The following is a 21,326-nucleotide window of genomic DNA, read 5'->3' on the forward strand; positions in this document are numbered from 1 at the left end:
TAGGTCCATTATATACACACACACACACACACACACACACACACACACACACACACACACCTCAACGCATGGAGCAGGAACTCTTCCTTAACCCCTCGGACAGCGACCTGTTCGACGAGGAGCCAACTCCAGAAGTCCCCGAATCACCGCCATCTCCGCAAATCCAGCGCCGCCAGCAAACCAGGATGCGCTCAGAAGTTCACTTCACCCAACGACCTCAGCCCTCATCATCCGACAATTCCCACACAGTCAGCCCGTCGCCCGCCACCAGCCACAGGGGAAGATACCGTCTCCGCCGCCCAAAAAACGACGTCCCCGACAGAGGCCTCTCTCCCACATGCCCGAGGTCCAGGCGCGCAAGCGATAGGCGAAGCCTTCGCCATAAACACGCGCCACGGCATCACTCCGATCGCTCCTCAGCGCTTAACTCACCCAAATGGACAGTCGCCCGCCTGAGACACGCTCTCAAGCAGCGAAACATCCGCTTCCATAGCTCCGACAGAAAAACAAAGCTCCTCAAACTGCTCAATGACTATTCGCAATCAACAACTCTTCCTTCCCGGACGTCCCAAGCGCTTCCGGATTTCCTGCGCCGCGCCGTATCCGGCGCCGATGACATCACGACACATCGCCCGCACGACGAAGCAACTCAACAATCTTCATCAGCCCTGATTCATGGTCAGGTTGTATCAAGCAACACTCATGCTCACCTCCCTCCTGAGCCCTCTAATTCTCTCTTCCCCCCCCCCCCCAAACTTCACAATCAACCCGAGCACATGCATCCCTCCATCCCAGCATCCTTTCTTCTTCCCTCGCTCCAAACCTTCCTACTTCATCCGCAACAGCCACAACTGCTGCTCACACCGCATTACCCACCAGCTCCATCGCTCCACCCATCCTCACAGCAGCGACCTACAACGCAGTCAACCAAAACCTCTCATTTCCTCCTGTCTCTCCTTTTCCCCCTCCCCTCCCCCACCCTCACAACCCCCTACCCCATCACCCCAATGTTTTCAGTGTTTCCCATCATGCACCTAACGTACCTCTTCCTTCCACAGCTCCGCAAGCAACAGAACTTAGCGTTCTCCCCACCTATCTCCCTCCACCTAACAGCTTCTCCCTAGCTACCGCTCTACCTCCAGTACGCCCAGCCACAGCAGCCCGACCATCACCCGTGTCACCTACTCTCAGGCAACAAATCCTCACCGGTAACTACGTCGATCTAGCCCTACTGATCCATCCTTCCACATGCAACCCGCATATCCCAAGAGAAATACAAACCGTTCTAGGCCCCCTCCACCTCAAACAGCCAACACCCACTCGTTCCAAGGAACTCACACCAACCGAATTTGCATTCTCTTTTTCCTTGTACCGCGACACGATATGTTCCGTTTTCCCCAACCGCAGACCAGAGCTAGACGACTACCTGTCCATTATCCTGGACTTAGCCCTGCGATTCGGCGGTAACGGCTTTTACACATATCACACACTTTTCGCTTCCCAAGCCGCCGGTCGCTTGCACCAATTCAACCAGGGAACTTATTGGGGGGCACTAGACCCGGAGCTATATTGCCGCGTTTTCGCCGCTCGCCCCTCCCTCAACTGCCAATCATGCGGGGCACCTTCCCACACAGCCACAGAATGCACCCTCATGAACCCCCTACCTCACTCCGCACCCCCAAATAAACGTACACCGACGGTCTTCCCCAGTCTGCCATCCACGGCCCCCCCACCCACCATCACCCCCAAGCCAGCTCCCACCCAGCCCACCGCCATCGGCCCCCTCCCCAGAGGCGTTGACAGGAGAGGAAGGCCAGTCCTCTTCCAAAGCGGGAGAATGGTATGCAACAATTTCAACGACCTAGGTTGCAATGCCTCAAGCTGCCGATTCCTCCACACCTGCTCCTTCTGCGGTGGAGCCCATTCCAGACCCACCTGTCCCCACAACCCAACCACGCTTAACCCGTGTAAGTACCTCAACACTCCCATTAACATTTGCACTTTAGCTGCTGCCCTAAAGAACCACCCCGACCGCCAGTTCGTCAGTTACCTCATCCAGGGATTGACCCACTGTTTCCACCCGGGTTTGCAGACCATGCCTGATTTTTCTTATATATGCAACAACCTGCAGTCAGCCAGATCAGAACCAGATATCGTAGACAAACTCCTCGCTGCAGAAGTGAAAGAAGCCTTCATGATAGGCCCCTTTCCCAGTCCACCCTTCCCCACATTCAGAATTAGTCCAATTGGCATAGCCACTAGGAAGTATTCAGGTAAAAAGAGACTCATTATCGACCTCTCATCCCCCCACGGCTCATCCGTTCCAAGCATCAACAGCCTAATCCCTAGTCCAGACTTCTCCATGCAGTATTCCACAATTGACCACGCCATCTCCCTCATCCATCTAGCAGACCAAGGAGCCTGGTTGTCCAAAGCAGACATTACCAGCGCTTTCAAAGTCCTCCCCATCCACCCCGACTTCTGGCACCTTTTTGGCGTTCACTGGAAGGGTGCATACTATTTCGCAGTGCGCCTCACCTTCGGATGCAAAAGCAGTCCCAAAATATTCGATTCCCTCGCAGAATCACTCTGCTGGATCCTCACAAATAACCACAAAGTCCCATACGTCATCCACCTCTTAGACGACTTCCTTACCATCTCACCACCTTCTTCCCCCCCAGCCAAGGCTCTCACCACCCTCACCACCACATTCCACGAACTGGGAGTCCCCATCTCCCCAGACAAAACAGAAGGTCCCAAAACATCCCTAGACTTTCTCGGCATCACACTCAACACCGTCTCACTCCAAGCATCACTGCCCCCCGAGAAAACCCATAGAATCGCATTACTCATTTCGAACTTCCTCCTGGCCCACAAGTGCACCAAACACCAACTCCTGTCACTCCTAGGACACCTCCATCACGCCACTCGCATCATCCCCCAAGGCCGATCTTTCGTGTCTCACCTCCTGTCCATCGCCTCCTCCGTCCCATCCCTCCACAACTACGTCACGCTCGACCAAACATGCAAGATGGAACTCAAACTGTGGTTTCAGTTCCTTTCGTCCTGGAACGGCATCTCCTTCTTTTACGACAACCACGTCACTGCGCAGGAAGACATGCACCTGTTCACAGATGCAGCCCCTTCCATCGGTTTCGGCGGCTACTACAATGGAAAGTGGTTCTCGGCCATGTGGCCTGACGAATTCACATCACTCCCTCCTTCCTCCACCATATGCGAATTATATCCCATCGTGATAGCAGCCATTCTTTGGGGGCACGAATGGTCAAAAAAGATAATCGTCATCCACTCCGACAACAGCGCCGTCATAAACATTATCAACAAAGGAAGATCGCATGTCCTAGACATCATGCAATTCATCCGCAGGCTCACCTTAATTTCAGCTCAACACCAGTTCATTATCCGAGCATCCCACATCCCAGGCCACAAAAACTTAATCGCTGACTCACTTTCTCGTTTCTCCTTCCAGAAATTCAGGCAATTGGCTCCTACCTCCGACCGTTTTCCGACGCCAGTCCCACTGTTTTCAGCCACCATCTTCAACTAAGACCCGAGTTAGAAAGATTACGGATTGCTTCTCAAGACGCCATCCTAAACAGCGTCTCCCCCCGGACGATTTCCTCCTATCTGACCGGATGGAATTGCTTCAAAGCTTTCCATGCCTCCTTCAGCCTTCCTTTCCCATCTCTTGACATCCTTACCTTCACCAACTTCATCACGTTCGCCCACTCAACCCTAAAGATCAAATCTTCCACCATACAAGCCTATATCAGCGGTATAAATTTCATCATCAAGTTAGCAACGGGAGCACCTTGCCCCGCCTTATCCCACTCTCACATCCGTATGTCCATCAAAGGTCTTCACAAGACTGAACCTCGCTCAGAGCCAAAACGCTTGCCTCTCACCGCAGACCTTCTGGCCCGATGCATAGCCACTCTGCGCTCAGGTTATCTGTCTCCTTTCATAGACAAAGTACTGGAATCTATGTTCCTATTAGCTTTCTTTGGCTTCCTCCATTGTTCTGAATTCACCGCCACCACTCTGGACTTCCAACCATCCCGGCACGCGGCCATCTCCGACATTTCCATCCTTTCATCCGACTCTCTTGTCTTCCACCTAAAACACAGCAAAACCAATCAGTCCGGCCCGCCCCAGCCCATCCACCTCTTTCGACAAAATTCAATCCTAAGTCCTTATGAACCCATCCGCGATTACATTAGTTTAAGACTAACCAATCAAGCTTCACCCCGAGATCCACTGTTCATCTCAGAAACCGGCCACGTAGCCACACGCTTCTGGTTCCACCATCACCTCCGCCAAATCTTATTCAGATCCGGTATTCAGCCCGAACTGTACTCAGGCCATTCATTCCGCATCGGTGCTGCTACAACCGCTTCTCAGCAGGGCATTCCTGACCACATCATTAAAATCCTCAGTCGCTGGTCTTCTCCTTCTTACCTTACTTATATCCACAACAACCCGAGAGACATCAGAAACGCTCAAGCGCGGCTGTCGCTTGGAAGTTCCTTTGGGGCTCAACCGGCGTGACCCAAGGACAGCCGAAGAGACAGCTGCCCCACCCTGAGTCTCTTCCTTCACTGCCTCCTCTCGCCGCTGAACCTCCAGCCACACCGATCAGTCATTCCAATCCACCCACCAGAGTCTACCATCCGCTCTTCTGCTCTCACCCCCTTTCACCCCACCCCTCCTCTCCTCATCCCTCGACCCTCACCCCTTCATCCCTCACCCCCGACCCCACCCCCCTCATCCCTCGACCCCATCCCCTCATCCCTCAACCCTCATCCTTTCTCCCCCCTTCCCTTTTCCATCATCCCTGCTCTCCTCCATCAGAAGACGCATTAAAAATGATTGCAAACTTGCATCTCTGTGGCGTGGTCTTCGTTAGTGAAGCCAAAATAAAAGGTTACGTCCATACTCGGGGTCCTGTGAGGCTGTAATGCTCAGATTACACATATATTATTCATTGGAGGTTTTGGTCGTTTGATGGAATTTGTTGAGAACAAACCCCAGGAGAGATGAAAAGATATGTCGTTGACACACCACACGATCTTTACCTGCAAACATCAGGCAGCACATGTTTGTGTACTGTTCAATGTCAGTAAAAGTGCAACAAGCTTTTTGTCCATGGTATTAGCATTAACAGCTGTTCCACTTGTGCGACACTATGTGCCTTTAGAACCTCCGTCTGAATGGGGAACTCTGTGACTCAGTGTCCATTGTTGAGGATGATGAATGGAAACGTATTCGTAACATCCTCACTCCTTCCTTCACCTCTGCCCATTTAAAAGAGGTAAATTGTAAATTTTCAATGTTTCTTCAACTCCTGTTGGTTAGATTGAAGATGTACATGCGTTCATCTTTATGTACAGTATTTTTACAGTGTAATATTAATACTTTTACTTTGACTTTTTATGTCAGTCCTGTAGTTTACACACAGTGTGGAAAGAAACACATGATCACCTGTGAAATCTAATGAAAGTCTGCACGATCAGCCTGCAACAATTAGCAGAACCTCCTTCAGTAAAGCTTTTGTTGTCAGAAAAGTGTTGATTTAACTGTGTGCTCAAACACTGAGACAATAGAGAGTGCTGTTGTGTGGTTTTAAAGTATATTGACAGACATTTTTTGTTATATTGTCCACCGCACCTCTAAATGCTTGACTTGGCTAAGAAATGTCTGTCATATTTGTAGAACTTCATTGTAAGAATCAATATCATGCTGCTATTGTACAGCCACGTCATGTTATAACAGAGATCACATCACGTATAAAGATGACAGTGTGCATGAGGAAGATCCAAACTATCCTTTATTGTTAACACAGGCTTTACAAATGATCTGTTTGTCACCCACTTCAGGATGAATATTATTCGCAGCTTGCACAGGAGCAATTATGAGAAGTAACCCATACAGATATAAACACAACTGTAGTATTACCATGATAACAATAATGAAAAATTGACTCAGTGTCTATGCATAATAGATCTACAGCATAGTGATTATTACTGATTATCCTTTGTCTTGTTTATTTTTTTAAATATTTATTTTGCCAGTTCAGACCGTGGCACCAACTTCAGCTTGATTGGTTGTTTAGGGTAGATCATGCCAGGGGAGTCCAGCTCTATGGGGACCTGGAAGGAAGTTACATGTGAAGAGAAAATAAGAGTCAACAGTGCATAAAACTCAGACATGTTTTTTCAAATCTGCAAACAAATGGCAACATCACAGAGGGTAGAAAACTCACTCAAAGAGCTGATATTTTATGAAGTGTGCTATTTTAGCAGACGTGGTATTAATTTAATTCTTGTTCAGTGTCTTGGATAGTGGCTTTTGTTCTTTGAACAGACAGATTCTAATAATACAGATGACTGGCTACAGTTCGTGTTATATAATCCACAGTATAACCATCAACAGGATTACCCATGAACCAAAAACAAGCAGTGTAAAGATGAACATGTGTGTTCTCACCTGAGTCTCCTTACACACAGAGAAGCTGTACCTCCGCAGGATCTCCACCAGTACGAGTTTCATGGACACCAGAGCAAATCGCATCCCTATGCAGTTCCTGGGCCCTGCCCCAAAAGGCATGTACGTGTTCAGATCAATGGTCCCCTTGTTTTCCTTGCTGAACCTGAGGGCACACGCACACAAATATATTAATACGAGAAATCAGGAAATAGGTCCTTTCTGTGGCTGTTTTGTAAAAACACAAACATATAAATCCTTTCCATACCTCTCAGGTTTGAACTTCTCTGGCTCAGGCCACAGATTAGGGTCCCGGTGCAGGGGCCACGTGGGTACCATGACAATCATACCTTTTGGAATCACAATGCCATTTATCTCCACAGTTGACTTGGCCACACGCTCCAGACGTGGAGCAATGGGGTACATTCGGAGAGACTCGTTGATGACGCTGTCTAAATACTCCATCTGCATCAGAGCTTCATACTCAACTGGAGCCTACACAGACACAGAGACACACATACACATACGCTGTGTATTCTTACTCATGCCACTCAGGTTACCTGCTGGATGTGTCAATAAGCATGTTAACCATAACAACAGCTTTAATCACTTTGACATCCTCCAGCTATCTCAAATATTTTCCTCCTTCCACTCCCAGCGTACCTTGTTAGGGAAGGTGGAGTCGATCTCCTCCTGCAGCTGTTTCATGACGTGAGGGTTTGTCGCCAGATTGTGAGCCAAGAAAGAGAGAGAGCTGCTGGTGGTCTCATAGCCAGCAAAGATGAAAATCATCGATTGAGAAAGGATCTCGTGATCGCTTAAACCTGGGGAGACAGCAAGGAGATGTGATTTTAGAAAAGCTTTAAGTTGTGCTTTGATGTGTGTGTAGATGGTGTATTTGTATGCGTGTCACCTTTATCCTGTCCGGAGTGACTGTTTTTCTGGGAGTCCATCATCAGCTGAAGGAAGTCCACTCGACTCTAACAGTAGACATGTATGAGAACAGCTTTGATTTTAATTCTGAATCTCCTGATACACATGTATATATATGCATACACACATTCACAGACAGCCATACCCTTTGCTTGCTGGCCTCTCGTTCAGATTTGATCTTCTGCACTGCAGCGTAAAAGAACTTCATGACTGACACAGGGAAAAGGGAAACCTCAAACTTGTCAAAAATAGGACCCAGAAAGGGAAAGACACCTGGAATTAAGCAGAAAGCAACACATTTATTAAGGAAAGAGGAAAGATTGTAAACATTCAAATTAACTAGCACAGATATTTTTGGTTTACCAGCCAGATGAAAGACACAATGACAAATAGCTGGATTTTACAGAAATGAAATGATATTTGTACAAGAAATGATGAGGAGAGGGTTGAGAAGATCAAACTTCAGCATCTTCTTGATGTTGGTAACGAAGGGGTCTGAGGGGTTGTTGAGTGAGTCAATGTCTACACCGAAGGCTGCGCTGGCTACAACATCCATACTGTAGGATCCAAAGAATCTAAAGAGCACACAAACACATCAGTGATGTCCTTTCATGCTTATAACCAGTTAACTTTATGCATTTTCTGGAATAGCTTCAAATGAATGGAATATGTTGGAGTGTGAAGTCTTCTCACTCCTTCAGCTCTAAGGGCTCATCCTTGTCTGCCTTCTTCTTCATGTTGGCGATCATGGTAGCAGAGCGCTGCTTCATTATGGCCAACATCTGAGGCACAGACAGAGACAGGTAAGAGTTACACACAGGCTTACTAAAATACTGGAAAACAGAGTACAGAGTACAATTCCTGCTGCAGAGAGAAATATTCTGTTCTCCATGCGATAAAGGGCAGAGAAGGGACAGAGCAGGAGAGGGTGGTACCTCTTTCAGTTTTCCTGAGGTGAAGGAGGGAGAAAGGACACTGCGGATCCTCTTCCACTCTTCATTCTCAACGTTGAACACAGCATCGTACAACGGTCCATTCAGATGGTTGTTCTGGAACAGAGTTAGCAAACGTGAGGAGAGTTCAACTTAGACACAGCAACCATAATCAGTGATTGAATGTCGTAAGATGTTGAGAGTGCATACTCTGCGGTTAGTGAAGAAAGAGTAACACTCCTTTATCAGAATAGTTTTTATCATGGCAGGATCTGCGATACACAGCACAGGCTGACGGCCATCAAAGATGCTGGATGTGAAAAGAACAGAACAGATTATGAGAGTAAAAATAATAAAACTCCAGGTGAGATGTTTTTGTAGTCACATGCAAATCTACCATTGTAAAACAAGTATAAATGACACTATAGAGCTACTTTGTAATGACAGACAAGCAGCTCCAAGGACAATGATCAGATGCACATTTGCATGCATAAACACACACACACACACACACACACACACACACACACACACACACACACACACATATTACGGCATGCAGACTTACCCCCATGTTTTCCCATATTTCTTGTAGCAGTCAGTGTCAAAGTTAATGAATCCCTACAAGAATAACAATATAGAGATCATGACCTGAACACCCCTTTCAGTCCACTTTTGACAAATATATTTACCAACCAACCTCTCTATATGCCAGCATAGTGCCGATAAAGGGGATTGGTTTGGGACCAGGGATGCCCATTTTCTTAAATATTCCATATGGCCACCATGTGTACCTGTGCAAAGAGAAAGAAAGAGAAAAATACAGAGATAGAAGAGAGGGAATTATTATACACACAGCCAATCACACGTACAGCACAGTACAAATACCTGTGATGCATATTCTTAAACACTCACACATAGAGCAGTGTGATGAAAGCAGTCAGGAGGGTCCATGTCTCAGCGGAGAAATAGAGGAGGTGGTCCATCTCTGCAAGACTTCTCTCTTCTGTCAAGCACAGAACAAGTTCCACAAAAGCCTCAAATCACGACCACAGGCTTTTATCCCCTGCTACACAGGCCAGCTGAGGTGTGTGAGAGTTCCACCAATGGCAGTGAGGCCATGTCAAGTAAATCATTGATCAAGCAGCATTTCTATTTATCAAGCTTTATTAGTTCTTTGATCTGTGATGCTGCATTATTGTGTCCAAATGAATTTGGGTCTTTTGTTACATCAACTCATTCTCCTTATTCTGTCCAACTAAAAGTATCTCAGTCCTCCTCAGTTAAATCAGAGCAGTCCATGTAACTCAGATTTCTGAGTTGACTCAACTGAATGAGTATAGTATATAGTATTGCCCCTGCAAAACTGCCTTGGACAACCTGCACGTCCACATGTCACACACTGCCTCTTGCGGAGGCCATTTTCATTTCAGACAGAGCATCAGAGTCAACAGAGGGAAGGAGGTAAAGTAACTGTTTTTTGTAAATTAAGGTGCAGTCTGCATTCCTATTTAATGTTAAAATGTTTGCCAGGTTTCTTAAGCTATATATTACAGAGCCTTCAAATCTACAATGTAATACTCCTCTTAGCTCCCTGTTAGTAAGTTGTATGTATATAGTTATACGTTAGCTAGCTAAAGCTAAGCTAAATTCAGACAGGACATTTTGATATCATGACACCTAAAGTGGCCAAGACATGTTTTTGATGTTCACAAGTGTGAACAACAATCTGCTGAGAGTTCCTGTTACTTCTGCAGCCTCTCTTGGGATCTCCTGTTCATTGCCGTTGTGTCCTTCTCCATGATGTTTTGCATCCTGCTCTCCATTGGCAGCACCGCAACTCTCCTGGGGGCCAACGATTCAGATACTTCTGAAAATTATAAAATATAAAAATATTGATCAAACTAAGATTGTTAGTGAGATCAACTTACTGGAAAAGTTACCTGGCTGCCTTAAAATTTTATGGTGATCCAACTAATGGGCTTAGTTGGAACAACTTAAATTTCCTTGCTGTAGAAATAGAATAGAAATTTATGTTTGTTGGTTGGACTTGTAATGTCACCTCAGCAAGGCATTTAGTTCACACAACTTAAATTTCTGTTAGTAGTACAAAAATATTACTGATTAAACATAAAATATCAACTGTGTGTCACTTTCAAATTAGTCAATTTAACTCATTATTCTAAGTGGTAGCAACTTACATGTAAGTATAAAGAACTAGACATCCTTAGTGGTGTTGACTCAAAATTTTAAGGCATCCAGATAACTTGTCTTTTTTTTTTTTTTTTTTTTTAAGTTGAGCCAACAAAGTCGTTTTTACAGTGCAGGAAGAGTCCAGAGTTCTTACGTAATGCATGCTGCCTGGTTAGCATTCAGAGATCAGTACACAGTACAGCAAGCTTCCACTGAGCAAGAGGAACATGGGCTACCTTCCTTTCTTCTCTTTAGAAACATGGATTCTACTGATCATATTTATCTGCATATTTGTCATGTAAGAGATTGACTTTATTTAAAGTATTTGTACTTCAGGGAATGCATGAACGAATACACCAAAGTTTAGCCTTTTCCTTTCCAGTTAACAATAAACAGTGTTTGACTGACACCATTTAAAGAGGTGTTTTCATGTTCTGCACAGGTACGGCACCTCGACTTATGGGATATTTGAGAAGTTGGGGATCCCTGGTCCCAAGCCCTTCATGTACTTTGGCACAGTTGGCAGGCAACACTATGTATGTATATCTGTAATTTTATGTCTTATTTTCACATTTTTTGGCATTTGAATTTAAAAATATCGACTGTAGGACCAAAAATTGTGTGGGTGGAAGAATGTGGGTGGATCGGTAATGTGATAGCAATCACTTCAGGGTGTCGGGTCGGGACACTATTTGGTGTTCAGGTGAGAGTTCAGTGAGAGGGGACACAGAATCCAGGTGATCCTTTAAGAATGTTTATAAGTCCAAACTAATCATACAGAGTCACACTGAAGGAGTCCAACAAATGTTGTGTAGATGTGTGTATGTGTGTGGTTATTATTATGTACGTACACATGAAGAGAAATCGTCGGACGGAACCGTGGTCCCAGATAGGTGAAATCTGCCGTCACCGAGGTGCGTTCGTGGTCACTCACAGTGTAGGAACTCTGACTTACATGCGCAGCCTGAGTCCTGGCCTTTTTCACAATGTTAGTAAGGATACAATGTATTTTGTAATTAGTGATGAAAATGTATCGTCTCTTCAAAGGTTTACTACCTCGATGATAAAGAGACGGCTAAAAAGTACGGGAGAGTATGGGGGTGAGTCCAAAAAGCTTTTTGAAAAAGTATAAATACACTGTAAGAACTACATTATGTTTTGTGAAACATTTGCAGTTTTTGAGCCCTGAACTTCTCACGTTTGCTTGCATTAGCACGAGTGTTGAGAGTGAAATGTAAATGTGTGTTTATGTAAATGTACAGCACGTATGAGTTTAAGAAGCCCATGCTGGCTGTGATGGACCCTGACATGTTGAAAACCATCCTGGTGAAGGAATGCTTCACCTACTTTACCAACCGACGGGTGAGAACACACATGATTACCCCTGACTGGAACAAACAACAGGAGAGTGTAGTAGTTGTTTATCGGCTGAAGCAGACTTCAAAACATGTTCTTACAAGTTGTAAGAACATGTTTTTGAGACATTAAGTCAAGTAGGGCTACTGAAAGGTATTTGCTTTTAATGTGGAGAAAAAGGAGACTGGCAGTAAAAATAAATGTCACTGTTTTCCATTTTCACAACTGGTGAATAAAAATACATGAAATCGACAGACAGCAATAATAGCAAGAATAAAAAGAAGATGTAGAAAAGGGACAAATGGACAATAAAAAAACAAAATAAAATCAACTATATATATGGGCATAATGTACAAAAAGTATATAATAATTCCTTTTGTTTTGTACAGTAGAAAAATACACAACACAGTAAATATGACCACATCTCAAGCCAAAATAAAAGGTTACGTCCACACTCGGGGTCCTGTGAGGCTGCAATGCTCAGATTACACATAGATTATTCATTGGAGGTTTTGGTCGTTTGATGGAATTTGTTGAGAACAAACCCCAGGAGAGATGAAAAGATATGTCGTTGACACACCACACGATCTTTACCTGCAAACATCAGGCAGCACATGTTTGTATACTGTTCAATGTCAGTAAAAGTGCAACAAGCTTTTTGTCCATGGTATTACTATTAACAGCTGTTCCACTTGTGCGACACTATGTGCCTTTAGAACCTCCGTCTGAATGGGGAACTCTATGACTCAGTGTCCATTGTTGAGGATGACGAATGGAAACGTATTCGTAACATCCTCACTCCTTCCTTCACCTCTGGCCGTTTAAAAGAGGTAAACTGTAAATTTTCAAAGTTTCTTCAACTCCTGTTGGTTAGATTGAAGATGTTCATGTGTTCATCTTTATGTACCACCTCTGTTCATTTACCATTTTTCCTTTGTCGAAGATGTTTAGCATCATGAAACATCATTCCCACAAACTGAAAACCAGCCTGCAGTCCAAAGCCCACAATGGTGAGGTTTTCAATACCAAAGAGTGAGTAGCCTCGTACCATGCTGTAAATGGTTACTCCGTGTTCCATGTGTAGCGGTGTTGTATTCTCGTTGTGTTGTGTAACTCATAGAATGAAGACCATCACTATTGGAAAACTCGCCATTTATTTCGGACATCTGGCAGAAGGGTCAACATACAGTCAGTCTCGGTTTCCTCTCTCTCTCTCTGTCTCTGTCTCTCTCTCACACACACACGTCTAAAAATGTAAAATGAAAAGAAAGTGCAGGTTAGCTACACGTGTAACACTAGCCATTTTGTAAACAAAAGAGAAAAACACCATCAACTTTTTATGAAAAAAGGACGTGCTCAACTTTATGGGAGCTATATTTTTATAAAAGACAACTTAAATCACCCCTTATATTAAACTTAAAGTAATTAATATGAAACATGGCAGAGCTCATAACTCTTGCACCTTCCAGCAGGACCGCAACGTCCGACTGCTGCTGCCCACCGGGCTTTTATGTCAAGTGGAATCTCACGACATGTTAACTCCGTTACACATGTATCAAACCTGGTATTCCTTTTTCTGCAACCATGGATCTGTGCTTCTAAATGACAGCATCACTCAAGATGGCCACACGAGAACTAAACATGTTCAACTGTGAGCTTCAGAGGTGTTGGTAGGTGGATTTTATTACCTTAGGATGAAGTCAGGCTAGTTGTTTCTCTCTGTTTCCAGTCTTTGTGCTAAGCTAAAAGACTGTTGGCTGCCACTTCCCATTAACTGCAGAGTGGTATCAACCGTGTCGGCATGAAAGTATATTTTAGCATACGTATGCTTTTTATTAGAGACAGTGACAAACCTTCAGTGGATTAGTTGCAGTCCTTCATTGCCCATAAAACAGACGGCACTGTAACACCTCTGGACGCACCCGCACCATTAATGTATGTCGACTGCAAATGTTTGATTTTGCCACTGACAGGCCGATTGTTATCAGTGTCCGACAACGTTACGGAAAGGATCCCTGCAGAGATACCTTTTTGTACAACGCCTGTTTGTAAGATCAGTTTTATTTAGCCAGAAACAGCTGCTGTATCACTCTCTCCAACGCAAACCAAACTCCATTCAAAGAAACCGTAATTGTTTTATTGTAAAATACACTACATTCCAACACGACAGAAACAAAGAAAGACTCATCAAACCTCCTTGGTTCAACACCAGACATTGTCACCGGAGAGACTGAATTATGTTGGACGGCAACAGATTTTCCCTGTTAACTCCTCCTGTCTGTCTTCAGTGGTGCTGCCTTTTTCCACTATATCACAATATAATATAATATAATACCAATCTTCACAATCAAATGTATGAATTTTCTTTTTTTACAATTAAAATTTTGAATATTTGTTGACAGCCCTACTTAGAGGTAAACTATTCTGAACAGATCCTAATCATCGAGTTGCCACTTGCAAGGCAAACATGCCCCCCTAGATCCTGTATTTTTTTTATTTCAATGTCGCATACAGAATATTATTGAATTATAAGCATGACACAGTCCAGTATCTTCAAAACCATAAGAACACCATCACAATACATATAGATTCTGAGACCTGCAAGGTTGAAATTACAATATATACGAAGATTAATCTGTATTTCAGATTTCAAGTTTATACATCCACGCTGGGTGCAATATTACCATTTTCTCTTTGATTAAGAATGTATCTTGTAAACACGAATGTATGCACTCAGTAACGTCACCATTAAAGTATTTCTAAACTCAACTAGGGATCCTTTAGAGTGTCCCTGGGAAGGACTGTGGAGTGAACATGATGAAGTGTGCCACTGGTTTCACCCACTGATCAATGATTTGTGTAATGTGTGTGGATTCCAGTTTCTTTGGATGCTACAGTATTGATGTGATGGCAAGCTGTGCACTCAGTGTGGACATGAACTCAATCAACAACCCCTCAAGTCCCCTCATGCGCCATGCCTCAAAACTCTTCAAATTCTCCATATCTGTTTACATTTTCCAAGGTACTTTTCCATGACACCTTTTTTTTTTTTCTTTATATGGATGTAAGCAGCAACTGTGTTTTCGGACAAAAATTATAATTGTTAACCCCCTTTGCCTTCTCAGCGATGTTCCCCATATTTCTTCCTCTCTTGGAGCTGCTGGGTGTCTCCTTGTTCCCTAGCGACTCTGTTGGTTTCTTGAGAACGGTTGTGGAGAAGATCAAAGCACAACATGATGAGCGATCACACAAGGTCTGGACAAAACACAACCAGGGGTGCAAAGTAGGGATAAAATCTACTATCGCAGTACGTCGAATCTTACAAAGGTTGAGACACTGTGTAAAAGGTGAATGAAAAGAAAATGCAATCTTTTGCCAACTAACTGTTTACCGGCAATGGTTTTACAAAGTATTCCTGACCCCATGTAGTAATATCCTTCATACCAAGGATTCTCAAACGTATAACTCAAAGGTCCACATCTGATTATTATTGAGGTACCGAACAACTGGTGATAACAAAATACTATTTAATCAATTAATTAACATCACATCTCTTGTGTTTGAGTCAGCATGAAGCTGCATCACTGAATTGTGTACTAAAGAAAAGGAGACACATTCTGCTTCTGTGATTTAGGAGCTGATGGCAAATTCTCTGGTGTAACGTTAATGTGTGAATTCAGCAGCAATAACACAAAACACTCTCTACAGCAGTTAAAGTCAGCATGACAACGATGTCAATGATTGAAATAAACCACATTAAAACCACATTCATCTGCAGAAAGGATCGCTGTGAATAATACATGATCCAAACAGGTGTTTTTGGAGCATTCCACATCTTTCCCAGTCTTTAGTTGCTCCTGTCCCAATTAGTTTGAAACGTGTTGCTGCATCAGACTCAGAATAAGCAGATATTTACAAAAATCAATGGAGCTGATGAGGTCAAACATTAAATCTATTGTCATTGTACTGTTTTCAATTGAACATATGTCAAAAAGGATTAACAAATTATCCCAATCTGGTTTATTTATGTTTTACACAGCATCTCAACTTTTTTGCAATTGGGATTAATAAAAGTTACAATAAAGGAAAACTCGCAGAATAAGATCAGATATAAACAGATAAGAACCATGTTTTCAAGGTCGAGAATGAGCTTTAAAACTAGATGTTTAAGCCAGTACGGATGATGAAGTCCGTATGGTGCTCACAAAAAAGGAAATTTGAATACCTGCATTGCCATGAGAAATTTGCCAATAAAGATCAGGTATGACCAAAAGCTTCAGATGAGGTACTAAATCGACTGTGAGCAGAGTCTGTTTTTCCATATATTCCCAAAATCTGTTGCTCATACATTTGCAACATAAAACCAGAGATCTTTAAGGTTTTACAACATTACATATCTCTACCAGTTTTCAAATATCTGTCATCTCATTGTATACAGTATATTGTCATATTACACAACTGTACCCACAAACACATGCGCACATAGAACAAGAGAATATGCACACTCACTTTCTGTTTTTCTGCTTTCAGAATTCGAGAGATCTGCTTCAGTACATGATGGACTCTCGGGATACCAATGAAGCCAAGAAGAAAAAGGAGAATAAAGGTAATTACACAGTGACATCACACTCATACAAAAGGACAAATTCACACTCACATGCTTTCATGCCAAAGGCTTTGACGCCTCCCTTCATCTTCCTCCCTGTTCATGCATCACACCCGTCCTAACAGGTCTTACTGATCATGAAATTGTTACTCAAGCGACAATGATTCTGTTTGCTGGTTCTGAGACAAGCACCATCACTCTCAGTTTGTTGGCCTACAATTTGGCAAGAAATCCTGAAATCATGACACGGCTGCAGGAGGAGATAGACGCCACTTTCCCTAATAAGGTAGCTCAGCATTTTCTGGTACAGTTTTTAAACTACAGTTGTCAAAATCTGACTTATGTTTAATCAAACTGTGATTTGTAACAACTCTACAGGGTCCAGTCCAGTACGAAGCTGTGATGCAGATGGAGTACCTTGACAGTGTTGTCAATGAGGGTTTGAGGTAATGAGCATTTTTTTGTGCTAGCTGATGTCTGAACAGACTGGTGATGTGTTAATGTTTTCATTGCAATAAAGTTTGAGAAGAAAAACCCTTTTCAAGCATTTTTTGTGAAGTTAACAATGAATCAAATGAAGTAATTCGCAGTAATGTTTTGTGTAGTTGATCCTCACCAGTTTCATCAACCCCCCCATAGAAAACTGTAGGCAGCTGCTGTATGTCCAGTCAACACTTCACTTCACTTCACTTCAACACTTCACTTCATTCTAATACACCAGGAGTATTAGCATTAAAGTGCAAAAACATCTTTCTTTGCAGGCCTTTCTTTGCCTCAGGATCTAAAATTGAGCAAAATGCTAACATTAGCAACTAACCTGGTGAAAATGAAAATGTTAACATGATAATGTTTAGCAGGTAATGTTCTTCATGGTTGCTGAAATCTGACCAAATGATAGTTTCTTCAGAAAAGTCAGAGGATCATCAAAGCTGTTACATTTAATCCTGAGGGGGACATGAATGTTTTTACCAAATTCCATGACATTTCACCAAACATTTGACAAAGATATTTTAGTTGAGACCAAAACACTGCCATCCTTGGAGCCATGCTGCTAAGTGCTGCTGAAAGAGAGAATAGTACATCTCTCCTCAATAGTTTTTTCTTTTTAGACTTTTTAAATTTTTAAACAGTAGCTTACAGCAAGGGCTTAAAGCCTACAGAGCCAACGATACCAAAAACACTGTGTTTCAAGAATACACAAGTTTGGGGTAGTTTGCATTGAATGTTTAGACTGATAAAGACAGACAGTATTTAAAATATTCTTGTTTTTTGTCAATAGGCTCGCCCCTCCAGCTGCTCGCCTGGAACGAATAGCCAAAGAAACTGTCAAGATCAAAGGAATCACAATCCCAAAGGGCATGCTCGTTATGGTTCCAGTCTACGCTCTGCACCATGACCCTGAGCTATGGCCAGAGCCAGAAGAGTTCAAACCTGACAGGTAGGGTGTGTGTGTGTGTGTGTGTGTGTGTGTGTGTGAGAGTGAGAGTGAGAGTGAGAGTGTCCATCCTGTAAACCGCTACTCTACGATTAGGTTGTAATAATTCCCTAAAGCAACTTTTAAAGAATTTCAGACTACAAATTATATGTTGGCCATCCAAACACCAAACTAACTAAAATTCTATTTCCTTTGTCTGTATGGTTGTTTTTCAAGGTTTAGTAAGCAGAACAAGCAGAGCATCAATCCATACACTTACCTGCCGTTTGGGATTGGGCCGAGGAACTGTTTGGGGATGCGATTTGCTCTGGTCATGATTAAACTGGCCTTGGTAGAAGTTTTGCAGAAGTGCAGCTTCTCAGTCTGTGAGGAGACAGAGGTGATTATATTAAAGTTACATACTGCGGTCAACATGGTTAACGTGGTTGCTTTTATACAATCTGCATTGAGAGAGTTTCTTATTTTATGAATTTCTGCATTTCCCAGATCCCTTTGAAGATGGACCCCGCAGGCCTTGTTGGACCCCTAAAACCAATCAAACTAAAGCTGGTGACACGTTGAGTCAAGTGCAACTAGGAAGTACTCAAAGAAATGCATCCATCACGGTTGAACTATCCTGCAAATTAGTAGTTTAAAATTACTACTTGAAACTTTCAGTCTGTATCAGAAGATCATTACTATGACTGTTCAGATCAGATTACAGTCAATCATGTTTATTAGAGAACATGACTGGAATTTATATGTGCATCATGTTTATGAACTATGTTGATTTGAATGCCTCATGGGCCATGCCTACAAGAATTTGGTTAACACAGGAAAATGGTTTGGAATACAATAAAAATCGGATGAAATTCGAAACACTCATGAATAAACCTTTGGGTAATGATCAGAATATGTTATTTTCCAAATTTGGCGACAATTAGATGAAACTGAAAAAGCAAACAAATCACTCAAAATGGTGGAAAATTGCAGACATCCAGAAGACAAAAGGACACTGTTAAAATGAACAAATACTTCTTCTGTTATATCTGAATTATCCAAATTATTCAAGTTATAAATGCATGTGGGCATAATAGTTGTATTTGGGCATATCTCTAGAGTTATGGTGCATCATGTGAGATAACACTTTGTGAAGTCTTTTTTGACAGTTTATTTGAAGTGTAATCATCGGATCATTACCACTCCTGTTGGCTCCTTGACTGGCATGTCCATACAATTTAGGAGGAAACGGGCATTTGAAGGATATCACCACAAGTACAATCAAACACACTGAACACAGGAACGACAATGCAGTCTGTGGTTAGCTGGGTGATTATTCAGATGCATGGTATGCTTTGAGGTTGTACTTTGTTGTGTTTTATTGCACTGTATTACAATAAAAACATTTACTCATATTTCTGTATGTTTATTCATCTATAGAGGAGCAAATCCACACTTCTACAGAACAATTAAAACCAGTTTTTACTACAAGACTGTTGGATTCACTTGCAATGTACGGACTTTTTTATTTTCCTGATGTAAAGTTTGATGCTTTAAGTTTACATTTAAAGGTCCAGTGTGTAGAATTTAGTCGCATCTAGCAGCAAAAGACAGGAAAGGCACTCTTCAAAGTCAGTGTTTGCTTTGTCTGCTCTGGGCTACTGTAGAAACATGACAGTGCAAATTGTGGACTTCCTGAGAGGACCTAAGGTAACAAAAACACAATGATTCTTATTTTAAGGTGACCATACACTAATGAAAACATAACCATGAACCGGCCTCAATCCTAAACAATAAACAGGACCTTTAAAAGATGATACTGAATCCAGTAGATAAAGCCCCTAATGGGAATTGTCTGGAAGTCTTGGAACTGATAACCACAGCTACGACTTAAGAATAAAAATAAGGACCCTGCCTGAGGAGCTGAGGCCACATGTGTCAAACACAAAACCAGAGGAAAGGCTTTGTGACTCTGTAACATGCTGATACGGCAGATTGACACAAACACGTGACTCACCAGTCATGTGTTGTTCACTGTTGGTTTGTTGGTTGAAGTTGCATAATGCCATGTTCAGACAACACAATATCAAGGACAGACTTTAGTACCAGTACAGCAGTCGCTCAGGAGAAATTACTTGACACAATAAGATGATGCTATATTCCAATAATGTTTTACAATTTATTGCAATATAAACCGTATCAGTATATCTCTGTCATTAAAACCATTTCAATAAGGAAGGACAAGTAGACCAAATGAAGATAATTGTATAACAGGACAGATGATATGTAATAATTCAGTCTTATCAGTAAGGCATCGCCCTGAGCAGCAGCGAGATAAATCCACCCATGGAGCCCAGACACTGGTGCTGGTGGTGGTGCCTGATGACTAATGCTGACGAGGATGATGAAATGATGAGGCTGAAGAATCTGCAAAGACTGGGCAGTGATAGGGAGGTGGATGGGTTTGCACAACAGCAGCATAATAGAAGTAAGGCAAAGAGAGAATCATCTTTAAAAAGACAGCAGCCAGATGGTAGGGGAGCGGTGAAGGTGTGTCGCTCAGCGACTGAATAGATGTGACCAGCTGATGTCTTAACAAACAGCCCAAAACAATGGCAGCAATGAATGAGCATGCATGAGAGGAATGAATGCAGGATGGTATGAGAAATAAGCTGCAGGCCTAGCGTGCATCCTTTTTCATAAAATGATGAAATCCCAGGCTTGTAAATAAAGCTTATGTATTATTTAAAAAAAAAAAAAAAGAAAAACAAAATACATGTGTGCTGCCCTTTGAAACAGTAAGAGTGGGTCAACAGTAAACACACAATATTTAGCTACACGGCCACAGTAGAGATTAGATCAATCAATGCCATATTTAGTCATTATACAACCTGCTGGTAGTGTCACAGCTGCTTCCATAAATGGGCACAACATCAGCATGGAGGTAGGGGAAAGGTACAGTATATAATGCTCCATGGGAAAACATCTCCCAGCAGCTTTACAAACACCTGTAACTTTAGTCAGGAGTTACTGGATAAACTTCATAACAACTTCATCTCAAATATTTAAACTAAAAGTTGTTGCTTTTTTCTGTGTTCCCAAGATTTGGACACAGTTGAATTTGAAACAGAACAGCTTTTACCTCACTAAATGTCAAATTCCCCCACACCAGCATCTACTGTGGGTCACTGACACTACGTCCTTTTATGGCATTGTGCAGCTACACAGACCAATACTGAACTCTCCCGTTGTAACAGACGCAGGTACCTTCTCACCTAATTTAACACACCTGCACACTGGTGCGGCACGTTTGTGGTATCAGCAAAACAAACTGATAAATAAGATGTTTATTTCACAGAGTAATCTACTGGTACAGCATAGCTCTCAC

At 42.7% G+C, this 21,326-nt stretch overlaps 3 protein-coding genes across 3 annotated transcripts; 2 read left to right on the forward strand and 1 right to left on the reverse strand.

Annotated features, from left to right (window-relative positions):
• The first annotated feature begins 68 nt into the window (after positions 1-68).
• LOC143319050 (uncharacterized) lies at positions 69-3,568 on the forward strand. The gene is made up of 3 exons (XM_076727618.1): positions 69-248; positions 1,114-1,208; positions 1,408-3,568. The coding sequence occupies exons 1-3, from the start codon at positions 69-71 to the stop codon at positions 3,566-3,568; spliced, it is 2,436 nt and encodes an 811-aa protein (XP_076583733.1).
• Positions 3,569-6,080: 2,512 nt separating this feature from the next.
• LOC143319051 (cytochrome P450 3A40-like) lies at positions 6,081-9,355 on the reverse strand. The gene is made up of 13 exons (XM_076727619.1): positions 9,285-9,355; positions 9,070-9,163; positions 8,938-8,990; positions 8,580-8,679; positions 8,373-8,486; positions 8,131-8,219; positions 7,864-8,012; positions 7,583-7,710; positions 7,418-7,484; positions 7,168-7,328; positions 6,773-6,999; positions 6,508-6,670; positions 6,081-6,170 (listed from the first exon to the last, which is right to left on the reverse strand). The coding sequence occupies exons 1-13, from the start codon at positions 9,353-9,355 to the stop codon at positions 6,081-6,083; spliced, it is 1,506 nt and encodes a 501-aa protein (XP_076583734.1).
• A 1,361-nt stretch (positions 9,356-10,716) lies between these two features.
• On the forward strand, positions 10,717-19,351 carry LOC143319814 (cytochrome P450 3A27-like). The gene is made up of 14 exons (XM_076729040.1): positions 10,717-10,860; positions 11,005-11,098; positions 11,610-11,662; positions 11,825-11,924; positions 12,635-12,748; positions 12,862-12,950; positions 14,798-14,940; positions 15,044-15,171; positions 16,449-16,524; positions 16,650-16,810; positions 16,903-16,970; positions 17,804-17,962; positions 18,176-18,338; positions 18,446-19,351. The coding sequence occupies exons 1-14, from the start codon at positions 10,790-10,792 to the stop codon at positions 18,518-18,520; spliced, it is 1,494 nt and encodes a 497-aa protein (XP_076585155.1). The 5' UTR covers positions 10,717-10,789; the 3' UTR covers positions 18,521-19,351.
• Positions 19,352-21,326: the final 1,975 nt, after the last annotated feature.

The sequence above is a fragment of the Chaetodon auriga genome, chromosome 4 (genome assembly GCF_051107435.1).
Source record: "Chaetodon auriga isolate fChaAug3 chromosome 4, fChaAug3.hap1, whole genome shotgun sequence".
Lineage (NCBI taxonomy): Eukaryota > Metazoa > Chordata > Actinopteri > Chaetodontiformes > Chaetodontidae > Chaetodon > Chaetodon auriga.

Excerpts from the sequence above, each read along its gene's own strand:
- LOC143319050 (XM_076727618.1), top strand. The coding sequence starts at position 69 with ATGGAGCAGGAACTCTTCCTTAACCCCTCGGACAGCGACCTGTTCGAC. Across the intron at positions 249-1,113 it reads CATCCGACAATTCCCACACA|CTTCTCCCTAGCTACCGCTC; the intron begins GTCAGCCCGTCG and ends TCCACCTAACAG. Across the intron at positions 1,209-1,407 it reads CAGGCAACAAATCCTCACCG|ACCAGAGCTAGACGACTACC; the intron begins GTAACTACGTCG and ends CCCCAACCGCAG.
- LOC143319051 (XM_076727619.1), bottom strand. The coding sequence starts at position 9,355 with ATGGACCACCTCCTCTATTTCTCCGCTGAGACATGGACCCTCCTGACT. Across the intron at positions 8,680-8,937 it reads AAATATGGGAAAACATGGGG|CATCTTTGATGGCCGTCAGC; the intron begins GTAAGTCTGCAT and ends TTTCACATCCAG. Across the intron at positions 8,220-8,372 it reads CCTCAGGAAAACTGAAAGAG|ATGTTGGCCATAATGAAGCA; the intron begins GTACCACCCTCT and ends TCTGTGCCTCAG.
- LOC143319814 (XM_076729040.1), top strand. The coding sequence starts at position 10,790 with ATGGGCTACCTTCCTTTCTTCTCTTTAGAAACATGGATTCTACTGATC. Across the intron at positions 11,663-11,824 it reads AAGTACGGGAGAGTATGGGG|CACGTATGAGTTTAAGAAGC; the intron begins GTGAGTCCAAAA and ends GTAAATGTACAG. Across the intron at positions 15,172-16,448 it reads ATGATGAGCGATCACACAAG|AATTCGAGAGATCTGCTTCA; the intron begins GTCTGGACAAAA and ends TTCTGCTTTCAG.